The sequence below is a fragment of the Oryctolagus cuniculus genome, chromosome 2 (assembly GCF_051225735.1).
Source record: "Oryctolagus cuniculus isolate XC-2025 breed Fujian yellow rabbit chromosome 2, ASM5122573v1, whole genome shotgun sequence".
In the NCBI taxonomy this organism is placed as follows: domain Eukaryota; kingdom Metazoa; phylum Chordata; class Mammalia; order Lagomorpha; family Leporidae; genus Oryctolagus; species Oryctolagus cuniculus.
The window spans coordinates 89,717,501-89,740,824 of record NC_142868.1 but is presented as its reverse complement, the minus strand read 5'-3'; the positions used below and the strand labels follow the sequence as shown (position 1 = coordinate 89,740,824).

Genomic DNA, 23,324 nt, shown 5'->3' with positions numbered 1-23,324 from the left:
CTTGGCTTTGAAGAGCTGTGCACTGAGGATTTCCAGGGTCAGTCGTTGGGATTAGAAGGTGCTAGAGCGAGAGGCATGGCTGTGCATGGGTCGGGGTTCTTGTGAGGAGCTGTTGAGAGAGAGAGACCCTGGGGCCGGCGCCGCAGCTCACTAGGCTAATCCTCCTCCCTGCGGCGCCGGCACACCGGGTTCTAGTCCCGGTCGGGGCGCCGGATTCTGTCCCGGTTGCCCCTCTTCCAGGCCAGCCCTCTGCTGTGGCCCGGGAGTGCAGTGGAGGATGGCCCAAGTGCTTGGGCCCTGCACCCCATGGGAGACCAGGAGAAGTACCTGGCTCCTGGCTCCTGGCTCCTGCCTTCGGATCAGCGCGGTGCGCCGGCCACAGCACGCTGGCCGCGGCGGCCATTGGAGGGTGAACCAGCGGCAAAGGAAGACCTTTCTCTCTGTCTCTCTCTCACTGTCCACTCTGCCTGTCAAAAAAAAAGAGAGACTCTGGAGACACGGCAGGGATTCACACACATGGTTGTGTTTAATCTCGTCATCCTTCACACCAGCGCTGTCCACTGTACGTGCAGTAATTAGTAGTATATTTATCCGAGGATAGCCAAACTAAGAGTTCAAACAGGCAAGCAGTAAACTAAATGAGATGGTTTTACGATATGTTTTATGGTTTTATGTTGTAATTCTTAAAATTGCGTACAAGCCTCAGTTTTTGGGCTGTATTTCCTGTGCCTACCATGAGCTCCATGCAGGTCCAGTCCAGTTCTTATTTGAAGTTTTTATTTGAGAGGCAGAGAGAGATCTCCTGTTTGCTTATTCTCCAGATGCTGGCAACAGCTGGAGTTGAGTCAGCCGGGAGCCAGGAGCCAGGAACTCAATCCAGGTCTCGCAGGGGGATAGTAGGTGACTACTGAGTAATGGTCCCCTGTCTCCCAGGGTGTGCATTAGTAGGAACCTAGAAGCAGGAGCAGAGCTGGGACTGGAACCTCTGGCAGGAGACGTGGGCATTCCCAGTAATGTTTGTTTTTAAGATGTATTTTTATTTGAAAGGAAGAGTGCCAGAGAGAGTGTGTGTGAGAGTGAGTTCTTCCATCTGCTGGGTCACTCTCCAAATGGCTGCAATGTAGGGACTGGGCCAGGCCACAGCTGGGAGCCTGGAATTCCATCTGGTTCCCTGACACTGGTGGCAGGAGCCCAAGTACTTGCTCTGTCTTCCACTGCCTTGTTGCTTTCCCAGGTGCATTAGCAGGGAGCTGCTTTGGAAGCTACCCCCACCCCCACCCCATAATGTTTTAGCTGCTGTGCCACATGCTTGTCCCTCAGTCCAAATGCTTTAGCTGTAAACTTGTTGAGAAGCCAAACATCCAGTATGAAGATTAGCACCATACGAAGATTAACAGTCATGGTGAAATGGTGCCACAGGCAGGTAGAAAGAGACCAGTTTTGTTAAGGAAAGCATTTTTGGCTGCAATTACTATTCTGTATTCTCAAATATTAATTCAGCTTACTGAAATGAGATGGGGGTTATGTTGGAGAAAGGGCTAACTGGGCTTTACTTAGAACTCTCTGGAAAGAAGGGGCCGTGTTCTTCCTCTGTGAACAGAGGTGGAATTTCACATGCCTTCCTCTTGGAAAACCACTTGTGCAGAACCTTGGGTCCTTGGAGTGAAGGCCTTTGTTTTGGGGAAGATAGACAAATGGCAACAAGGGTATGCAAAGATGCTCAACATCACCAATCATCAGGGAAATGCAAATAAAAACCACAGTGCTACATTACCTCACCCGGGTGGGAAGGACCAAGATCAGAGACAAAGTCTAACAGACACCAGGGAGGATTCTCCCTAAGTGAATTAGTACGGCCATTACGGAAAACAGCATGGATGCACCTGAGACAACTAAAAATAGGACTACCACGTGCTCCAGCAATCCCACTGCTGGGTGTACAGCCAAGGGAAAGGAAATCAGTCCATGGAAGAACCATCTGCATTTGCATGCTTGCTGTAGCGTGACAGCCAAGATACAGAAAATAAAGAAAACGTGGTGAGTCTGTGTGTGTGTATCATTCAACCGTCCACAAAGACAAAATCTCATCATTTGTGGCCACATGGATGGAACTGTAGGACATTATATACAGTGAAATATGCCAGGCCCAGAAAGGCAGAGTTTGTGTGTTCTTGCTCATGTGTGGAAGATTTGATAAAAGTAGATTAGTGGTTGCCAGAGGCTAGGGAGGGTGAGGAGGAGAGGGGGAATGGGAGGTTGGATAACAGGTACCAAGACACAGTGACACCGGAGGGCTGATGGTGTGTGGCATAGCAGGGCGACATCAGTGCGTAATGGTGTGTTATATATGTTATAAAGAACTAGAAGAGGAGTTCAGAGGTCCTTAACGTGAAGGAATGATAATGTTTAAGAAAACGGAAATGATCACATTGTGATAATTCTAAGTATGAACAATGATTATATGCAAATTAAACACTCTTTCCTTTGGCGCCCTTCCCCTTCCAAAAGGACATCTTTTCGGGAAGAGTCTGGTCATTTATGATGGTACACATTACTGGGTTATCTGTAAGCTGGACTGCTGAAGACATTAGGAGCAATTGTGTTCACATAAAGTCTCTGGGCTTGATTTCTCTTCCAACCAAAGTAATAACAAATTCAGAATCATCAGAATAGTGTTTCATGGGGTGAGCAGTAAGAGGTGTCTGTAGTAGGGATACAAAGTTGGAAGGAGCTGGCCAGCAGGAAGTGGTCCAGGGGTGACAACGGGGCTCTTGGGGAAGGGATGTGCAGAGGACTGGCTGAGCATGACGTGCTTTCAGTGATCACTGCATGGTATTTGGAAAACACTTTAGGAAATCACGAATACCTCGCAGAACGAAGGAACGTTTAATCTAGGAGATGGGTCACTATGACAAGTAGTACTATCTTAACAGATCTGCCTCTTCTCTCTGAGTTACAAGGCAAGGTTGTCTCCCCACCCCCTTATCCACTCCATAAACATTTTCTTTTCTTTTTAAGGACTCATTTATTTGAAAGGCAGAGCAACAGAGAGAGGGAGAGGGAGGAGCTGGGGGGAGGAGCGGAGACAAATCTTCCATCCAGGCCAGGGAGCCTGGAACTCCATCTAGGTGTTCCACTGGATGGCAGGGACACACACACCCCCAGCCCATCGACCGCCTCCCAGGCACATTAGCAGGAAGCGGGATCAGAAGTGAGGAGAAGCTGGGACTCCAAGTAGGTACTCTGATACGGGATGCTGGCATTGCAAGCGGCTGCTTACCCTGCTAGAGCACAGGCTAGCCCCTCTGCAGACATTTATTGAGGCAGTGCTCCGTAAAGGAAGCCAGGGAGCCCAGGATGAGAGAGAGAGGCTCTCCTGTGTATTTCTTTCTAAGATGCTTTTCATCTCTAACATTTATGACCTTGAAGAATGGAAGCAGAGACAAAAATATCATGGTGACCTCAGTGCCATTAACATTCCACATTCTAATTTCTCGACCTCTTACTTGTGCTTTTGAAGTAATTTATTCCACTTTTAATTTTTGTCTCCTTTGTTTTATTTTAGTTTCTTTCCTTCTTCTTCCTGGGCCATTAACCATCCAATTGAACCTTTCATTCTCCCCTACCGTGTAATCTTTGAAAAATACAAGTCCAAAATCACTTCATCACTGGTAATGGTCTTTAAATTACTCCAATAATTTGCAAGGACAAGGGGAAAAAGAGCAAGATTAAAAAGCTAAATATCTGGAGGAACTGACTTTATAACAATTTAAAACACAGCATACCTATTCACCATAAATGCCATCAAATGTTTAAAACATTTACCTCTATAGTCTGAGGCCCCGAATGATGAGAAAAACATATGGATTTCAAAAACTGTTTCCCTCTGAACCTACTGTGATTCTTTTTGGATGTTAAAAAAGGATAGGGGCCGCCACCTGCAGTGCCGGCACCCCATATGGACGCCAGTTGAAGTCCTGGCTGCTCCTCTTCCACTCCAGCTCTCTACTATGGCCTGGGAAAGCAGTAGAGGATGGCCCAAGTCTTTGGGTCCTGCACCCTGGTGGGAGACCTGGAAGAAGCTCCTGGCTCCTGGCTTTGGATCATCACAGCTCCAGCCATTGTGGCCATCTGGGGAGTGAACCAACAGATGGAAGATCTCTCTCTCTCTGCCTCTACCTCTGCCTCTCTGTAGCTCTTTCAAAAAAGTAAATCAATATTTTTTTTAAAAAAAGGATAAAAATAATAGAAAATTACCGTTGCCTGATTACTTGGCTCTGAAGAGTAATGGGGAAATAATCCCCGTGTTGCACTTTAAATGAATCCAGACCAGCGGTCCTTCTGCAAACATGCTGTCCCACTGGCTTCTGAAATGTCAACCCTAGAAACCTAGGCCTGGGGTGGATCTTTAGAGATCATGTGATCTTATGTTGGAACAATGACATTTAAACCACCCCAGATGGCCAGAATCTTCTGGAAGCTATCAAGGAGAAATTGTCCTCCACGTGAGTTCCTGGACTTTGTATTTGCAGATAACGACTTCTGCCTGCTTCAACCTTGAGCCACACCATCGCAAGTAAGTTATTTAAAATTTCTGCCACCTAATTTCCTTTTCTTTGGTCCCTGAGGGGCTAGAGAATAGCTAACTGACCATTATGCAATTTTTTTTAAAAAAAGATTTACTTATTTTGAAAGGCAGAGCAACAGAGAGACAGGGAGATCTTCCATCTCCTGGATTACTCCCCAAATGGCTGCAACGGCTAGGGCTGGTCCAGGCTGAAGTCAGGAGCCTGGAACTCCATCTGCTCCCATGTGGGTGGCAGGGGCCCAAGCACTTGGGCCGTCTTCCACTACTTACCCAGGCACATTAGCAGGCTGCTGGATTGGAAGTGGAGCAGCTGGGACACACACCTGTGCCCATATAGGATACTGGCATTGCAGGCGGCAGCCTTACCTGCTTCGCCACAACACTGGCCCCAACTCATTTTTTTTTTTCTTCCAAGATTTACTTATTTGACAAGCAGATGTCAGGGAGTGAGAGACATATACATCTTCTACTCACTGGTTCACTCCCCAGCAGCTGCAACAGCCAGGACCGGGCCAGGCCGAAGCCAGGAGATGGGAATTCTATCCTGGTCTCCAAGGTGGGTGCAGGAAGTCAAATACTTAAGCCGTCAATCACTGCCTTCCTGGGTGCATTAGCAGGGAACTAGATGGGAAGAAGAGCAACTGGGACATCCCAACAGGATGTTGGAGTCCCAAGCCACAATGCCGGCCCCCACTCAATGCATTTTTAGAAGGAACGAAAGCCTAGAGAGGTTAAAAACGTAACCCAAGGACCGGCGCCGCGGCTCAATAGGCTAATCCTCCACCTAGCGGCGCCGGCACACCGGGTTCTAGTCCCAGTTGGGGCGCCGGATTCTGTCCCGGTTGCCCCTCTTCCAGGCCAGCCCTCTGCTGTGGCCCAGGAGTGCAGTGGAGGATGGCCCAAGTGCTTGGGCCCTGCACCCCATGGGAGACCAGGAGAAGCACCTGGCTCCTGCCTTCGGATTAGCACGGTGCGCCCGCCGCAGCGGCCATTGGAGGGTGAACCAACGGCAAAAAAAGGGCCTTTCTCTCTGTCTCTCTCTCTCACTATCCACTCTGCCTGTCAAAAAACAAAACAAAACAAAACAAAAAACAACTTAACCCAAGACCACACAGCTAGGAAGTGGTAGAGCAGGGATTTGAACCTGGGCAATCTGACTCCTGTAATGATGCTCTTAACTTACTTATTCAATTGCAAGTTCACATTATTTGTGAAGCAGGCTTTGAAACCCAGGAAGAATGGGAACACCATTCAAGAAACCTGAGAGTCTGAGCTAGGATTGTCAGATTTACCAAATAAAAATGTTGGATACCCAGTTAAATGTGGACTTCAGATAAATAAATACTTGCTTTAATATGTTCCATGCAACATTTGGGTCTTCCCTGCAGAACTGATATACAAGTGAGTTTGGGGTCCACTGAAATAGCCTGCCCTGTAGTTCAGTAATTCAATTTTGGTTTTCAGCCAAGTCTGTTGCAGCCCAGTGTAGGTACTTAGCTCAAAATAATATCTCCCATAATTATTTAACACAATATAGTGTAATAAAAGTTATTTAGAACTCAAGAAAATATCTCTGTCCTTTGGAGCAGTATTGCAGCGGTATATGAATTCTTTAAAATGATAGAGCCCCTCTAGAGGAGGGGCTAGGAATTGTGATGTATATGGGGCTGGTGCTGTGGCGCAGCAGGTTAAAGCCCTGGCCTGAGCGCCGGCATCCCATCTGGGCGCTGGTTCTAGTCCTGGCTGCTCCTCTTCTGTTCTAGCTCTCTGCTATGGCCTGGGAAAGCAGTAGAAGATGGCCCAAGTCCTTGGGCCCCTGCACCCACGTGGGAGACCTGGAAGAAGCTCCTGGCTCCTGGCTTTGGATTGTCACAGCTCCGGCCGTTGTGGCCATCTGGGGAGTGAGCCAGCGGATGGAAGACCTCTCTCTCTGTCTCTGCCTCTCTCTGTAACTCTGTCTTTCAAATAAATAAAATAAATCTTAAAAAAAAAAAAAAGAATTGTGATGTATTTGCAACTTTAAAAAAAAATTGTTCCTATGTAGACGAGGGGGATAGATTTTTATCTAACTATATTTTTTAGGAAAGTCTTGAACTTAACTCACCTATCCTACATTAGCTATTTTTAAATTTCACTTCAATAAGAAAGCAGATACAAAGACACAATTTATTTAGCGGACTGAAAAACAAAGCTAAGACATCAATTCACACAAGACCTTCAGTGTTGTCCAAATGATCTCTCCAACATCAACCCAAGGCAAGGGATCCCGCAGCATCATTTACAGAATGATTAGTATAATAAGAATGGCTCCTCAGTTACAAAGAGGGACACCACGCCCTGGCCCCCAACAGAGGGCTCTTAGCCTACACAAACAGGACTGGACATGCAAACAAAATGATTGGCTGTTACCTCTCTCTGTGAGGAAACAACAGAAACAGTGGCTAGAACCCTCTGGCCTAGAACTAAAAACGAGTTAATTCACAGCAACACAGGAACCACCAGCTAAGATACAACTCACCCTCACCCAAACGCAGACAGCCAGAGCCAGCAACTATGACCATCTTACTCTCACAACTTACTCCCTTTCAATGGAAGACAGACCCACACAAACTGCTAACAGACCATTGATAAAACATCTCCTTTCTTTGGGTCAACATTTTGCTAAGATTCTCCCCTCCCCAATTTAATATGATCACAGATCCTCCCAGATCTATTTTATTTTAGTTGTAGAAAAAGTGTTAACAAACTTTGGCTTCCTTTGCAAACATTCTGACGGGATCTTTTAAAGAGCGATTAAAAACAGTACTGAAAATGATTCAGTTCTGCAAAGTTTAATGAGTAACAAACATTCGGCCAAAGTTGACTTTTCCTTCCCAGAAAAATTGCATTTTATCGACAGGTACTTCATTTGCTAGAAGTTCTACTGGTAAATAGCAGCACTGCCTACAAAACTGCAGGCTATCACATTTCACACGTTTAGAATTCAAACGTTCTAAGAGCAGATTTTCTAGCAATGGTAAAAAACAAAGCCACACACGCACAGACAGGTTCGTTGTCCCATGCTTAGAAAGAGCTGGCGTCCACGATTTTCCTGTTCTGACACTACTGGCCACCACCGGATCTAGGCTGATGGCTACGACAACATTTTGATGGTCTGTTTCAAGAGGCGGTGACGCTGGCCTGAGGGGAGGGGCCGCTGCAGCAGGCCTTCTGTGCCACTGGCTCCTGGTACCAGCGAGCCTTTGAAGCTAAGAGCCTGCGCAGAGCACGGAGCGCTCCCTGCTCAGGTCCCACACTACAGAAAAGTAGTCTTTTCTGAGGCGGGGCAGCAAGAGCGCAGACTACAAGGAAGAGACACGTGTGTGGGGGGCGGGGGCCACCCTGTCATGTTCCTTGTAACATGAGATCGACAGCACTGACACGGGAAGGGCGCGTTTCCCTGATGGCTACCTTCTGCAGGGACTTTGGAGCACATAAGCCCCGCCACTCCCAGGGACGCTTTGCTGGCTGCACCACATGTGACCAGGACCTGCGGTGTGAGAATTCTAAGTCACGGCAGCTACAGCAGGGGAGGGCAAGGCTGAAGGAAGGCAGTTAACACCCTGGATCTTTCTAGACAGGCCCAAGGACGCCCAACGATCTGACAAACCTGGTGCGACTCAGGAGCAAGCTGGCCTGAGTTCTGAGGCCATCTTGTAAGCCAGAAATGTGGGCACAGAACTGAAAATGAGGCGGATCAGAGCCAGAAAAGTACCATTCATAGTATTCACCTGGGGAAGAGGGCTGGCGACAGGGGGTTTTCTTGGGGCAGCTAGTTAGACCGAATCCGACACCCAAGCTGGTCACAGAGGGTATGACAGGCTTGCAAGTTCACTCCAGAGCACTGCTTTAACAACTCGCGGACTGTACAAGTCAGAGTCACCCCCACTTCCCCCATGAGCCCCAATTTTAGAATATAAGAAAAACCTTTCTTTCATATTTGCTCTCCCCATCCTCAATCTCCCAGAGGGACAATTTCTCCCAACTGGTAATGAAAACAAAAACCACTGGATGGATTTTGACATGGACAATTCCAACCATGGGACGTGGGACTCGGGTGTGAACTCTGACTTGCGGCCACACAACTGTCCCTGGTGATGTAACACTCAGTCTGACCTGTGTGTGGCTGTCCGGAACCCTGAGTTCAGAAACACCTGCTACTGAGAGAAGAGGCTCCCTTTTACCAAGATGTCAGACCAACTCCCAGCACCGGCCAGAGGTGCTCCGCTGATCCTTCCTCCTCACAGCCAAGTGTCAAAGCTTTTCAGAGGGACAATCTCCATGACAACAGAGACTGGATCAGGGCACAGGCAGCATCTGCCACACAGGTGCTACGGCGGCTCACAGAGAGCACGATCCCACTTCAGCAGCCAGGTCCTGTCATCTTGATGCTGAGTGGAACCGACAGACAGACTGAGAAAAACCAGATCCCACAACAGGTGAAAAGTTTCGAAAAGAACCGTGCGGTGGGGACCAAGCTCTGACTCTGGAAGTGTAGTCAGACACCACCACTCTCTGAGCCCTGCAGCAAGGAGCAGAGGATACAAAAAATCTGGCAAGACCTAGCACCAGTTCTCCCTTGGGAGGGCTCAGCAAAGTGCGCCCGGAAGGCGATTCACAGGTGCACTGACACGTGTCCCCTCGGTCACGGCTCCACGGCCCCATGGCCCCACTGGCAAATATATTCAGCACACGTGTGCCTGGTGGGGACCTTCACTGCCAATGTCTCCCACGCTCTGCATGCTGCCGGGTAAGGGAAAGCAAATCACCCGGAGGCAGCCCCCCAATGTTTCGCCCACTCCTTAATGGCGGCCTCCCTGATTCAGCCAGCTTCAAAGGGACAGAGACCAAACCTATGGTTTACAAACCTTATCAGAAGTCATGTCACCTACTTACCTGAATAAAACTCCCAACCCCCACCCCCGCCCCCGCCCCTTGCAGGAAGGGGTACGTTTCGGTCCACTGCTTCTTTTTCAGGCAGTAACTGGAAGAGAGTCAGAGAAGGTAGTGTGAGAGGGAGGAGCATTCTGTTTCGTCTTCAAAAATAAAGATCTCTTGAAAGTGTCCTCTGGGGTTGTACAAAAAGCTGCCTTCAGTTCTCCTTCGTGGCTGTCTCCAGGGGCTCATCTTCCAGGCTAAAGCTCAGCTTGTCGGCGAGCCCCTCAAACTGCTTGCTCAGGCTGCCCGCCGAGTCCACGAACATGTTCGGGATGTCTTTGCCAAAGTAAATCTTGCTGTTGGACGCGATGGCCTTGTACTTCATCAGCTGCAGATACTCAGGCGTCAGCTTCAGCTGGGACAAAAACAAAAAAGGAACTCAGGTGGAGCCCTGGTAGAGAAAGCTGGGGCGGCACCCTTCAGAGTTCACACGCAGAGGGTCTCTGTCAAAGACCGATCTCCCCCACCGCCCTATTTTTCATGGCCCATCAATAGGGTAACTGTATCTCTAACAGGGACAGGGGAATGTCTGTGGGCCTCACAAGGTCTGCAAAACCATGTGGTTTGGCCCTCGGAATTCAACGCATCTACAGCAGGCTAATTTTTAAGCTGCTCATTTCGTAGGGCCCACACATGCTGTTAGAAGTATCCAAATGGCCCTAGGCAGATAAAAGGCTCCTCACCCCACTCTGAGACAAAGCAATCTCAGATCTCCCAGACACAGTTGCAAGAGTCTCAGGGGTTTCCACGTTTAACACAAAAACGAAACTCCCATCAAGGCCTGTGTTTCTTCTTCAAAAGGTTTACTGATTTATGTATTTGAAAGGCAGAGCGAGAGAGGGAAGGAGGCAGACACACACAAGTACACCCCATCTTCCACCCACTGGGTCACTCCCCAGATGGCTGCAGCAGTCAGGTGCAGGCCAGGCTGACTCCACCCTGGTCTCCCCCACGGACGGAGGGGCCCAAGCCCTTGGAAGGCCTCTTTCAAAGAGAAGTCCTCCCCCAGCCCAGCAGTCCTCAGCTCTGGCCACGGGGCCTTTGTGTGAGGGCAGCTGTTCGCCCCGGGGAACTCTCAAGCAGCATTAGAGAACCTCAAAAAGTTTGTGGAAGTGGAATTAAAAGTATCAGTTTATTTTGGTGCATAAAATATATTTTTAAAAAATTTATTTGAAAGAGTTACAGAAAGAGAGGGAGAGACAGAGACAGAGACGGATCTTCCATCTGCTGGTTCACTAGCCAGATGGCTGCAATGGCCGGGGCTGGGCCACGTTGAAGCCAGGAGCTGGGAGCTTCATCCAGGTTTCCACCTGGGTGCAGGGGCCCAAGAATTTGGGCCATCTTCTGCTGCTCTTCCCAGGCTTTAGCAGGGAGCTGGATTGGAAGTAGAGGAGCTGGGACAGGAACCAGTGCCCATATGGGATGCGAGGCCATGGCTTTACCTGCTATGCCATGACATTGGCTGCAATATAATTTCACAATACATGGAAAATGCATATTTTGAAAAAATTATGTATGAATTTCTGTGTTTTTGCACTATAATAAATTCATACCTTTGATTCCATTCTCCCACAAACTTCATACAGACCTAAACCCCAAGCTGTCCCCTCCCCAGGCTGTGCCGGCCTTCACCTTGTTTGCTTCGGCTATTTTCAGGGCAGTGTAGCACTCGGCGTCGGCCTTTGCCTTCTCCCGGGCCAGGAACGCAGCGTCTGAGGGCAAGAGCGCAGAGCTGGGTGAAGCGCACGAGCCACGTGTTCTGCAGGAAGCGCACGCTCTCTGAAGACCCCCTCCTGGTCCCTGCACCGGTTCCCTCAGCTGCCACTGTGACCCTGGGGAGTCTGCCGGCATGCTTGGGGTCCTACTGTACAAGCTGCTGTAAGGATAACCAAGCGGAAAAAGTGCTTTGAGAGTGGCCGCCCGTGCTGGGAGTAGCTCTGGGTAAGTCTGCAGCTATGCCTCTAAACCCTCACTTTGATAGCATGATCACAGGAGGCCCTGCTTCCCAGAGACGCTTCCTGCTCCCACACGCATGCTTCTTCTGTGGCTCCATCCCCGTGAAGCAAAGTGCTAGGACCCCGTCTACAGCTCCAGGTCCAGAGCCTCCCGTCTCATTCCTCTTGTGCTAACTCACAGTGACTCAGCTGACACAAGCCTGAGAGAATGCCATGCCGCAGTACAGACCCACACCTGTCTGGATTAAGACCTGCTGAATTCTGGGGCTGGTGCTGTGGCACAGCAGGTTAAAGCCATGGCCTGTGGTGCTGCTTCCCATATGGCACTGGTTTCAGTCCTGGCTGTTCCACTTCCAATCCAAAATGCTGCTAATGTGCCTGGGAAAAGCAGGGGAGGATGGTCCAAGTCCTTGGGCCCCTGTACCCACACAGGAAACCTGGAAGAAGCTCCTGGCTCCTGGCTTTGGCCTGGCCCAGCCTTGGCCATTGCAGCCATTTAGAGAGTAAACCAATGGATGGAAGACCACTCTCCCTGTAACTCTGCTTTTCAAATAAATAAAATATACAAAGAAAAAGAAAAAATTCTACTGAATCCCACAATGCAAGCAATACATGTCCCTGATCAGCTGAGAATGGCTTTCTGTCAGGCTGATGTCAAATTGTGGTCTCTGTGCCCGTGCCTTGGGAGCGAGGCCGGCCTCACGTGGGCCGCATCTGTAGCAAAGGGGCTGGGGAGAAAGGGCAGTCTGTGGATGGGTTCCTGAGTGGGAGCCTGCGGTGCGGCTGGGGCGCTGGCCCTCGCACCTGCTGACAGGTATGTCTAAGAGACGGCACTGTGTTTTCTTGTCAGGAGCGCCCACTCGGAGAAACCACTGACCCGTGAACTCCTAATGGGCTCCTCAAGGGGCCTGTGTGAGGCCTGGTGATGAGAACAACCGTAGCTAACACAGAGTAGCCTGAGGCTGGGCCGTGTGGCCCCTCCTTCGTCCTGGCTCTGCTTGACGTCAGGTGCCACAGGAAATGAAACGGGGGATGGTGGGAAGGGGCAAGGGCTTCGGAATCGAAGGCGGGTGACAGTCAGAAAATCCAGCCACGAGAGCCCATCTCTCCAGTGACAGTGCTACTGGTGCCGAGAGCACGTCGTCTTCAACGCTTGCTCCCCGCCTGGTCCCTGCAAGCAGACTTGGGGGTCAGAGATGGCGCTGCCTTTGGAGGAGGGGTTCCTGGCCTGGCTCCCCAGCTTCCCTGGGACCCAGGTTACTGCAGGGCCCTGAGCGACCGTGTGACTTTCCTTTTCTTCTGCCTAACACAATGCCTAGCACCTAACGGCTCTGCACCAGGGCCTGGGGGACGAATGCGCGCTCTCTGGAGTAGAGGACTGACACCAGCCGGTGTCCAAATCTCCTCCAAACTCCGGCCTGAGCATGCAGAAAGCCGAGGCTTCAGAACAATTAGGACACCCTAGAAGGGAGGTTAAAGAGCGCAGGAAATGACACGCCCGTCGGCTGGCCACAGAGCGGGTCTGAGGGACACTCAAGCACGCACGTCACTCCTGCTCACCTTCGATTTCTGAAATCCGCTTCTCAGTCTCCTTCTCCATCACCTTCTGCCCATAGGTGATTTCTGCCACCTGAGCCACTTTTTCTGCCTCTGTTAGAGAGCAAGTTGAGAAGTCAGAGCTCTGGTACTTCAACAGCTGGTTAACGTCACCCGCCCCGGCCCGAGTGCCCCCACGCACAATAGCAGGTAAGCTCAGATGGAGAGCCACGGTCCCCAGCAGGCAGCCGGGGCAGGTGCACAGGGCACACATGGAGGGGACTGGTGGGCATGGCACTGCACGTGAGCACAAGACGGCCACCGAGGGGACTGGGGCCCAAGGGAGGACCGAGCCCTAACTCCTCTCCTAAGTCACCAGGGTCCTTCTGAAGGAACAATTTAAGCAGTAAGGCGCCCCTAACAGGTTTCTACCTAGCACTGCATGTTAGGGAGCAGTCAGATGGGTTGTTAAGACGGTGTAGTGATTTATGAGCACCCGTTCCGGGGCCAGACTCCCAGGATCTGAACACCAGCTCCACCACTAACGCCCACGTGACGCTGGCATGTCACTTAAGCTCTCTGTGCTCCAGTTCAACAGAATGAGGTTAAGGAGAGTATGTACCTCACGTGGTAGGTGTGAGGACGTGATTAGGAAAGCACAGTGCTTGGGGCTGACTCTGTGGTGTGGCGAGTAAAGCTGCTGCCTACAATGCTGGCATCCCACAAGGCCACCAGGTCATGTCCCAGCTGCTCCACTTCCAAGCCAGCTCTCAGCTAATGCACCTGGAAAAAGCAGCGGAGGATGGGCCAAGTGCTTGAGGTCTGGCTACCTCCATGGGAGACCTGGTAGAAGCTCCTGGCTTTGGCCTGGCCCAGTGCTGGCTGTTGCAGCCATCTGGGGAGTGAACCAGTGGGCGGAAGATCCCTGTCTCCCCGTCTCTCTGCAACTCTTTCAAAATAAATAAATATTTAAAAAATAATGTACAGGGTTCATGGTTCCCAGGAAGTGTTAGCCATCACAGGAATGGGGCCAGCATTGTGGCATAGTGGGTTAAGCCGTGGTCAATGCTAGTATCCCATAGAGGAGTGCTGGTTGAGTCCTGGGTGTTCTACTTCCTGTCCAGCTCCCTGCTAATGTGCCTGGGCCCCTGCCACCCATATGAGAGAACAGGATGGATTTCCTGGCTTCAGCCTGCATGATCCCTGGCATTGTGGCCATCTGGGGTGTGAATCAATGGCTTGAAAACCTCTGTCTCTCCTTCTCTGTTACTCTGCCTTTCAAATAAATAAATAAATAAATCTTAAAAAAAAAAATGAACAGGAAGGACTGCTCTCATTTAACCCACTATATCCCACCATCCTATACACAGGACAATTATAAAAACTTAAATTAAGCAATAAATATATCACAAATGGTAACTTTGAAACAATTACTATGGTGTTGAAATGCAGATCTGAAAACTTAGGTCGTAATGGGTTAAGCAATGTGAACACTTAAAACCCATCACCCCGGCCATGATGTCAACTCTGCATGGACATCAGCCCTGCACGAGGGGACATTCTACAGGACCCAGTAGTCTGGCCACGCCTGTGCCTCCCCTGCATGTCCCTGGTGCCCCCAGCCCTCCTGCGCAGAGACAGGGTCGCAGAACCCCGGTCACACCAATGAGGGCCTTTTTACGCTCCGTCTCGGCTTCCTTCTCCACCACCTTCTGTTTCTGGGCCGCAATGAGCAGCTTTGTCTTCTCGCTCTCCCTGCAGAGGAGAAAGGGATGCCACGGTGAGGCCACTAGGAGACGTGTCTGAGGGACTCCGTGCTCCCTGCAGTAGTCACGGTCTGGGATTTCTTACTCTCTTCTGAAGCCGTGCAACGGCTGGGTGAGAGCTGCCCTGGGGTGGACAGCACCACCCCAAGGTAACTCATTTGTGGGCAATGAAACACCGGACTGCAGGGAGACACGCCTGCCTATCCACTCAGTTGTCGTCCTCTCCTCCCTGCACTATGGCAGGAGCCAGTGAATGCAAACGTGGCCCCCTGGGCCTTGTAAAAGCACCCTGCTCCACAGGGCTCGATCACAGTGCCTGCAACCAGCCACCCGATCTCCCAGCGCAGTCCCTGGTGCACACACTCCAGGAAGGGAGCAACTGCAGAGCCTGGCCCAGCTCTGTTAACTCGGGGGTGGGATGAGGTGGCGGGGGGTCAACTGGGTGCAGGGTACACTCACATCAGCTCGTAGTTTCTGCGGATGGCCTCGGGAATGTTGGGCTTTGTCACCCGCACAGCCTGGAGGGCAGAAGAGTAACAGATGGGAGAGTGAGGGTGGCAAGGAGTGCAAGCAGTGCCCACAGGCCCTTCGCCATCCTGCACAGAAACGGCGTCCCTTGGGTGAGGGTATGCGACGTCAGAGGGAGTGGCAGCGCTTACCTGGATGACAAGCCCGGGGGCCATGGAGGTCAGGTCCTGCTGCAAGGCCAGTTTGAGATTTTCATCGATCTGATCTGAAATCAAGAAAGACCCAGAGAGAGGAGGTGGCATGTTAGCTAGAAGGGGGAGGGCGGTCTGGGGAGTGAGTGCGACCTGACCATGGCCACTTCTCGGTCATCTGTGGCCAAACAAGAGCCTCTGAGGAACAGCTGCTTCTTATACATGCCAGGCTGAGGCCCACAGAAGCCAGGTGGTGGCCAAAAGAAAGAAGCTGCGTAACTGGTGCACGCGGTTACTTGGGTTTTAAGACAGCACTCTCCTCAGCTGCCCTGTCAGTGAGCAAGGGCTTGGATGTCCCGCGCTTTGGATCTGCTCTCAGCTGCTGAGCGCTGAGCGAGCGAGGGGCCTGACCATCTGACAGCTGGAGATAACCATTACATTCCACGTTCGTCCATTTAAACAGAACACCCACCAAACCTTCGGAAAGATGACCTGTACCCTCTGTAAGATAAGAACAGTTATTTATCAGATCAAATTATATCTGAGTCAGGGTGGAAACCTGTGGCCCCTGGCCAGGAACCTGCCATGGGAAACTAGAAGAAATATTTTGCAAGGCATTTCAAACTCCTGATAAGTTATTCATCTGTTCTGGTCATGTTGATCGAGGCCAGTGGAATTATGTGACCGAGTAAACACAAAGAGGTTCCCCTGGGAACAGCAGGGCGGAAGTGAGGAAGCTTCTGTGGGGCCCCAGTGAAAGCTGAGGTGGTCACGGTCCTGAGAGGAGGGAGCACCCAAGGACCCTGGGGGTTCAAGGAACAGGACCGGACACACACCTCGCCTTTATGGATGCAGATTCTAAGCAAGATTCTTGCGTGCCAGCAAGACTGACATTTAAAAAGGAAAAAAGCATGAAAGCACTTTCTCTCAGCTCCTCTAAACAAGAAACTACTTTCACGAAGCCACCAAGGTTGTCAGACAGTAAGAAGTGTTCTAATGAAAAACAATTTAGTGGTTTAATTTTCTTTTTGAGAATGTTAAAGATCCATTTTCTTTTGCTATTTCAAATGCTTTGAAATGTTCACTTAATGGTACAAGTCCTAAAACAATGGCTGGAGAGAAAATGAATATTTTATAAAACTGTTTGGGATAAAAAAATCAGCAATAAATTTACCATCATTTTCTTAAAAAGCACATGGAATCCTAGGGCTGGTATTGTGGTAGAGAGGGTTAAGCTGCCGCCTACAATGAGGCTATCTCATATGAGTGCCGGTTCAAGTCATGGTGGCTCTACTTCCAGTCCAGCTCCCTGCTAATGTGCCTAGGAAAGCAGCAGCAGATGGCCCAAGTGTTTGGACCCCTGCCACCCATATGGAAGACCCGGATAGAGTTCCAGGCTCCTGGCTTTGGCCTGGACTAGCCCCGGCCATTGTGGCCATCTGGGGGAGTGAACCAGTGGATAAAGATCTCCTTCTGTCCCTCTCTCTCACTCTGCTTTTCAAATAAACAAATAAATCTTAAAAAAAAAAAAAAAAAAAAGAGTAGTTGTACCACTGGTTAAAAATGCATTGACTTTTGGCACTGGCTCCTGGAAAATTTCTAGAAGCAAGTTTAAACAACACTATCACTAACGAGCTCCGAGTTACGGAAACGTTTCCTTCCTCTGCTGCTGAAGTTGGGCTGTGCTTGCTCTGACCAGGTAAAAGGACAAAAGGGGTTTACTTAGCAATAGAATCCCATGTTTTTTTTTTAAAGTGTTTCCTAATCTACCTCTATAGGTACAGGGGGAAAAATAATAAACACAAATGCTCTAGGGACTGTAAGGGGAACTGTAAGTTCTCATCTCACTTCTAGAATTAACTGTAAACCACACCATTCGCATCACCCACTCCCTGGGTGCCCTACTTTCGGGTGGCTCGGTGAAAATACTAGGTGGCAGCCAGGAGAGGAAGCAGCCACTAGCTGTGCCTTCCTCGCTTTGACATGGTGGGGCTGGATCGTCTCTAAGGTTCTTCCAGAATTGACCTGTGTTCTTTGCAGAAGGCGGATTTCGGGCCAGTGGGAACACTTTTCCATTCCAGTCCTCTGATTCAGGCCGGAAGGGAACACCCCACCAGGGCTGTCCTGTGTGCTGAGCTCTGCCGCTCTGGGGATCTTCCTCCAGGACCCTAACACTGCTGGGCGCGCTCTCTGTGACTGCACAGCCGAACTGGAGCGGGGACAGGCAGGAGCCTTTCTCACCGAACAGCTCGATGTAGACCTCTTGAAGCGTATGCACACTGCAGAACTGGTTCAGCTCGTGGTGGATCTTGTTGAAGATGAGGGCTTTGTCGTAGTCGGCAGTATAGTTCTTCACTATATCATACACTGGGAGGGAAGGAGATGGCTCAGCACAGGAAGATCCAAGTCCCAGGGCTTTCTGAGATGTGGGGCGGGTGGGGAGCATGTTGGGGAGGGGAAGCTGGAGGTGCGGTGGGCGCGTACCTGCATTCGGGACCAGGAAGTTCACCACTTCAATTCTGTCAAAGTAGATCATCACACCGCCACTGTGGGAGGGGAGAACGCACCGGAAGTCACTATGAGATCTGCAATACGCTTCAGTCTCCTACAGGGATGGGCTAGGATGGGAGACGCGGCAGAAAAGGGGTTGGAGCTCAGAGGAGGTCAGGAGACCCCCAGAGCTTGGAGCAACAACACAACTGCCCAAGAACTCATACCTCCTACAACACGCTTGTGAGACTTTTTGGGGTGTCGGCAAGAAAGGACATGGTTCGTATCTTTTGAATCAGCAATGCCTTTTGCTGAGAACAATCAATTGTTGGGAAAGATGAAAAGAGGTTTCAGAACGTACAGGGTCATTGTGGAATTTTATGGTCAACGTTTCTTGCTTTGGCTATATCACCATTTATTTTGGCCATATCACCATAGTTCAGCACTCTTATTCTCTCAAATATTTATTAGGAAACAGTTTTCCAAATGCACAGAAAAGCTGAATGAATAGTACAACTAACCTACATACCAACACCCAAGTTCAACATCAATACCACTTTACCTTATTTACTGATTTTGTTTTTTACTGAACATTTCAAAGTTGCAGTTATATTTTACACCTTAATGCTTTAGCAAGCACTGCCTGACAGTAACCTCTGTATTATGAAAATTAGCAGTAATTTTTAGTATCATCTAATACCCAGATCTTAAGTAAATTCCCCCAGCTGTTCCTGTTGTGGACCAAACTGTGTGCTCACATACTGATGCCCAGTGTGACCTTATTTGGAGATACGACCTTTAGTAAGGTCACTGGGGTTAAGCAGGTCGTAAGGGTGAGGCTCCGATCCTACAGGACTGCGGTCTGTACAACAAGAGGAAGACACTGAATCAGAGCCCTCTCTCTCCTGGCGGGCTCAGCAAGGCCATGCTAGGACACAGCAAGAAGGCAGTCACGTGCAAGCCAGGAATCGAGGTCTCCCAGAAACCAGCCCTGATCTTGGAGTGGGAGCCTCCAGCACCAGGAGAAACAAATGTCTGTGGTCTAAGCTGCCCAGCCTGTGGTGCTCTGCTACAGCAGCCTGAGCTGCTATAACATGTAGCTTCCATACGTAGCTTCCATACTTCCCACGTAGCTTCCACAGCTGCCAGGTTTGAACCAGGTTCTAACCAAGGTCCACCACTGCGTGTCCCTTTTCAGAGATCTTCATTTATTTGAAAGGGAGAGTGACAGAGAGAGAGGGAGAGACAAGAGAGAGAGAGAGCCGGCACCGCGGCTCACTAGGCTAATCCTCCGCCTAGCGGCGCCGGCACACCGGGTTCTAGTCCCGGTCGGGGCACCGGATTCTTTCCCAGTTGCCCCTCTTCCAGGCCAGCTCTCTGCTGTGGCCAGGGAAGGCAGTGGAGGATGGCCCAAGTGCTTGGGCCCTGCACCCCATGGGAGACCAGGAAAAGCACCTGGCTCCTGGCTCCTGCCATCGGATCAGCGCGGTGCGCCGGCCGCGGCGGCCATTGGAGGGTGAACCAACGGCAAAAGGAAGACCTTTCTGTCTCTCTCTCTCACTGTCCACTCTGCCTGTCAAAAAAAAAAAAAAGAGAGAGAGAGAGAGAGATCTGTCATCCTCTGGTTCCCTCCTTAACTGAGGCTAGGCCAGGCTAAAGCCGGGAGCCGAGAACTCCGTCATGGTCTCCCACGGGGGTGGCAGGGGTCCAGGTATCTGGGCCATGACCTGCCGCCTTCCCAGGTGCATCAGCAGCTAGCTGGGTTGCACGCAGAGAAGCGGCCCTCTGAAAAGGCAGCTTAACCTGCTGTGCCGCCGTGGCTGTCCCTGCATTTGCCCGTCAGCGGTGAGCCCCTTTTTCAGTCCTGCACCCCACCTAACGCAATGACTCTGCTGGGAGAGCAGGCCGGTTCTGTGGGCTGTCTATGTGGCGTCTTTCACCTGCTCACTACATCCCAGCTTAGACACTCGTTGCCCTTCAGCTGGGCCACTGACAGGTTCTCTCGGACGTTCTGCCTGGCGGCGGCGGGGGGGGGGGGTGTCTCTTCTACCTTCATGGCGCTCTCCAGTTAGCGATGCTCAAGCTGTCATGTATCTGCTAAACGCATTCAGCGGGCCGGACCGTTGCTAATGTAAGTGCTAACTTCTGGTGGCGTGCCAGCCCCTCCTAAGCCTTCTATGATGTTCGCTACTGTACTCCATAACCCGGTCAGGTCAGAAACTAGGGCACCAGGGCCAGAGAACTGGGTGCCTCCCCGATCCGGTCTCTTGGCGCAGTCCGCCAGCCAGCCTTTCCTCTCACTTATGTGGACTTAAGTGTTACTCTGGGCACCTTACCTGGTCCCGCAGGGTACGTTCTTCACTTCATCTGTCTGCAGTGTGGTCTGGAAACAGAGGAAACACCAAATGCCGTAAGGTGGGCAGTGACAAACAGAGTCCCACGTGGCCTTGCCCTTGGCTGTTTGGGTCGAGTTTTGCCCGTGTTAAACATGAATACCCCCCCGAATCCTGTTCCTTCCTTTCAGGCTGAGACGCAAAACCACGCCAGGCGCCTAGCCCAGCTTCCTGTAGGTGAGTCACCAAGTAAACCAGCTGTGTACTAAGGATCTGGTGAAGAAGCTCTGGCTTTTTCTGCAGTGTCTCCAGACTTGGGTTTCCTTCTACTCTTCTGTCAACTGACTAGTTCAGAACTAGCAGACTCCCATTGGGCTTGTCTCAGACTGTCACACCTGCTCAGCCCATTTTTAGGACCACGCCAGACCCCAATGAGATAACGCACCCCAGTGCACTCTGAAGGCCAGAAAGCACGGTGAGTGGCTGAGAAACTCCCAGGAGAACGCCTATGAGGTACCGCAGGACGTCTGCCTGTCAGCTTCAAAGTCATTCCCGGAATCGTTTCAGCCTTCACAGGCTGACCCGCTCCAGAGGTGGCCAATCGGACTCCACCAGGCTTTAGGTCTGCTGCAGCTCATCTTATTCTATCCAGTCCAACTGCCCTCTCCCCTCCCACCAAAAAAAAAAAAAAAAAAAAAAAGTTCCTGTTTCTGAGGTTCAAATAAGAACCAGCAAAATCACCATGCTTTATTTTTATCTGTTGCGGTAGCCTGTGACTTAAAGCAGACACATATACCTGACTTCTCCTTCTATACATTCAGAACAGATCCTTCAACGGCTTTGTCTTCAAGTGAAGAGATAATTCCTGGCTGGGGCTGATGGGCCAAGGTAAGGAGCCCACTCAGCTAGTTCAACAACCAAGTACGGCGCCAAGAGCCTCGCTCTTGGAGCCTGTGTGTACATGTATCTGCAGGCCAATTTCTGAGAGCGCATTCGCTCATCCAGTGGCTAAGTAATTTCCAATCACGCATCAGTCAACGGGCCCAATTTGCAGCTGTCCCCCCACACCGCACAAGCCATGTATACCTGCACAGACTTATAGGAGGTGATGAAAGGGAGCATGAGATGGAAACCAGGGCCGCTGGTGGAAGTCAGGAGGGCACCGCCTCTGCATGGGAGAGAGAGAGGCAGGTTCAGTTTGGTCAGAGGGATCTGTTAGACCCATGCCACGCGGGCCAACTGTCTCTTTGGCCCTATGAACATTTAATACAGAGGAAAACGGGCCAGAGCCATGTCCTCCCACTTAGCTTCACCCTAATACTCTAGGAAGCCTCATGGGTAAACAGAAAACCATTATTCATGCTTGTTGAACGAGAAAACTAAGCACACACACTGAGTGGCATAAAGACAGCAGAATCTCTGGCTATACTTAAGACAGGATGTCAGTTTTACTTTGTCTATGTGGCTCGTGGCAATCTATCTGGACAACTGAATCCAGTAATATGAGTATGGTTATCAGTTAACTGGACTAGTATTGGAGTCTGCTGACACGATCGGCCAAAAGAATTACGTACTTTAAATATTTGTTTTAGCTGTAGAATTACTTTTCTAATCAAGTTGAATGTACATGATAAAAATTAAAGGCTTTTATGGGAACATGTAAGCAGATGGCGATGTCAACCCAAAACCAAAGTTCCAGGACTTGCTGTTGGCAATGTAGAAAGAAGAGCCAGGGAGCAAACAGAAGGGCTCCACAAAGATTTGGGAGCAAAAAACTTGGTCGTGGAGGTTACATTAAAAAGAAAATACCCAAGACTTAAAAGCGCTTCTTTGCTTTATGTTATGAAGTTAAAATGATTACCAAAAAAAGTGACATAATGGGCTGCCTTACTGTCAGAACCACTTCCCAAGACTTGCCTTGGCAAGCCAATCAACCTGCAGGTGCTTTCATTTTTTTAAATGAAGTGTTAATTTTAGGAGAATGGCCCCAAAGAGCAGAGCAGGCTGTCTTCCCCAGTTGCCTTCAACAACGGGGACTTAGCTGGCTTTTAGAGAGGGAACCCAGGGGGTGGAGAGCCAAGACTCCCAGAGGGATACAGGAGAAAATAACATTTTGGTGATGATCTCAAGAGATAACGCTTTCCTTCAGGCTTCATCTCTTAACCTACATACGGGTTTCTCAATCCTTGTCTGTGGCATCATCTTACAACACTAAGGGAAGCTTTAAATTCCCGTATAACACACACACACTTTGCAATGGTCATGGATACTGACAGAAATCTCAGACTTTCCTATTCAATAAAACATAAACAGGCGGCAGAATCTGCCTTACTGGTGCCTTAGGTAACCGAGTGCTTTCACAGCTTCTACCTGACTCTGTCTTACCTGTAATACACCCCAATATGACCCTCTTCTATCTTGTGCACGGCTGAGAAGAGAGAAGCACAAAGGAAACTGGAAGCCACCGCCACCACCGCTCCCAGCTGAGCCATCGGTGAGCCTTTACCCTGAGGAAAAAGACACAGGAAGACGTGTGCGGTCCCATGAGCAGGAGAGAGGCTGCGGCCAGGGACAGCGTCTCCCTAGGAGTGAGCGGGGTCAGCCTGTGCAAGCGGGAACACGGGCTAGATCCCGACTTCATTTCCCCCTTTTCTCGGTCAACATCCCCCCACTCCTTAACGCTGCGACCCTGTTCCCCCGCCAGACACAGCCCTCGTGGGAGGAAGAGCCAGTGCCAGCTGGGCAGGGTTCCGGACGCAGCCTGCTCGTCCTGCGAACAGGAACGCGCGGGCTCCCGGGGCCTCCGGCTCTGGCTCAGGGAACAGAGGCAGCTGTAGTACACTGGCCCAAATTACAGAGCACGTCCGCTGACAGGCGGTTGTGGCCACGTAATCCTGGCCCTAATTGCCTGCTGTAGCGAAGCAAACCACCATTTACTCCTTTGGGTCGCTGGCTGGCGTGACAGCACGCGAGCAGAGTTCCGGGGCAGGATTCCCCAGCTCAGGTGCACCTCTGGCCCT

At 50.5% G+C, this 23,324-nt stretch overlaps 1 protein-coding gene and 1 long non-coding RNA gene across 5 annotated transcripts in view; one reads left to right on the top strand and one right to left on the bottom strand.

Moving 5' to 3' along the window:
- Window positions 1-106: 106 nt before the first annotated feature.
- On the top strand, window positions 107-6,585 carry LOC138848510 (uncharacterized). 2 transcript variants are annotated; one of them, XR_011386365.2, is made up of 3 exons: window positions 107-2,037; window positions 3,566-4,576; window positions 6,352-6,585. It is a non-coding gene; the product is annotated as an uncharacterized LOC138848510 (long non-coding RNA). The 2 variants fall into 2 exon arrangements; XR_016229096.1 differs by lacking the exon at window positions 3,566-4,576.
- Window positions 6,586-6,735: 150 nt separating this feature from the next.
- ERLIN2 (ER lipid raft associated 2) overlaps window positions 6,736-23,324 on the bottom strand; it is an 18,163-nt gene continuing 1,574 nt past the window's right edge. For all 3 annotated transcript variants that reach the window (XM_089325891.1, XM_008273999.5, XM_002720788.6), the window contains exons 2-12: window positions 22,690-22,811; window positions 21,391-21,472; window positions 20,308-20,354; window positions 17,966-18,027; window positions 17,723-17,848; window positions 15,482-15,555; window positions 15,282-15,340; window positions 14,720-14,811; window positions 13,081-13,170; window positions 11,198-11,277; window positions 6,736-9,920 (exon numbers count right to left, since the gene is read on the bottom strand). In XM_089325891.1, the coding sequence (XP_089182017.1) occupies window positions 9,720-9,920; window positions 11,198-11,277; window positions 13,081-13,170; window positions 14,720-14,811; window positions 15,282-15,340; window positions 15,482-15,555; window positions 17,723-17,848; window positions 17,966-18,027; window positions 20,308-20,354; window positions 21,391-21,472; window positions 22,690-22,811 (1,035 nt within the window). In that variant the 3' untranslated portion in view covers window positions 6,736-9,719. The remainder of the gene's footprint in view (window positions 9,921-11,197; window positions 11,278-13,080; window positions 13,171-14,719; window positions 14,812-15,281; window positions 15,341-15,481; window positions 15,556-17,722; window positions 17,849-17,965; window positions 18,028-20,307; window positions 20,355-21,390; window positions 21,473-22,689; window positions 22,812-23,324) is intronic.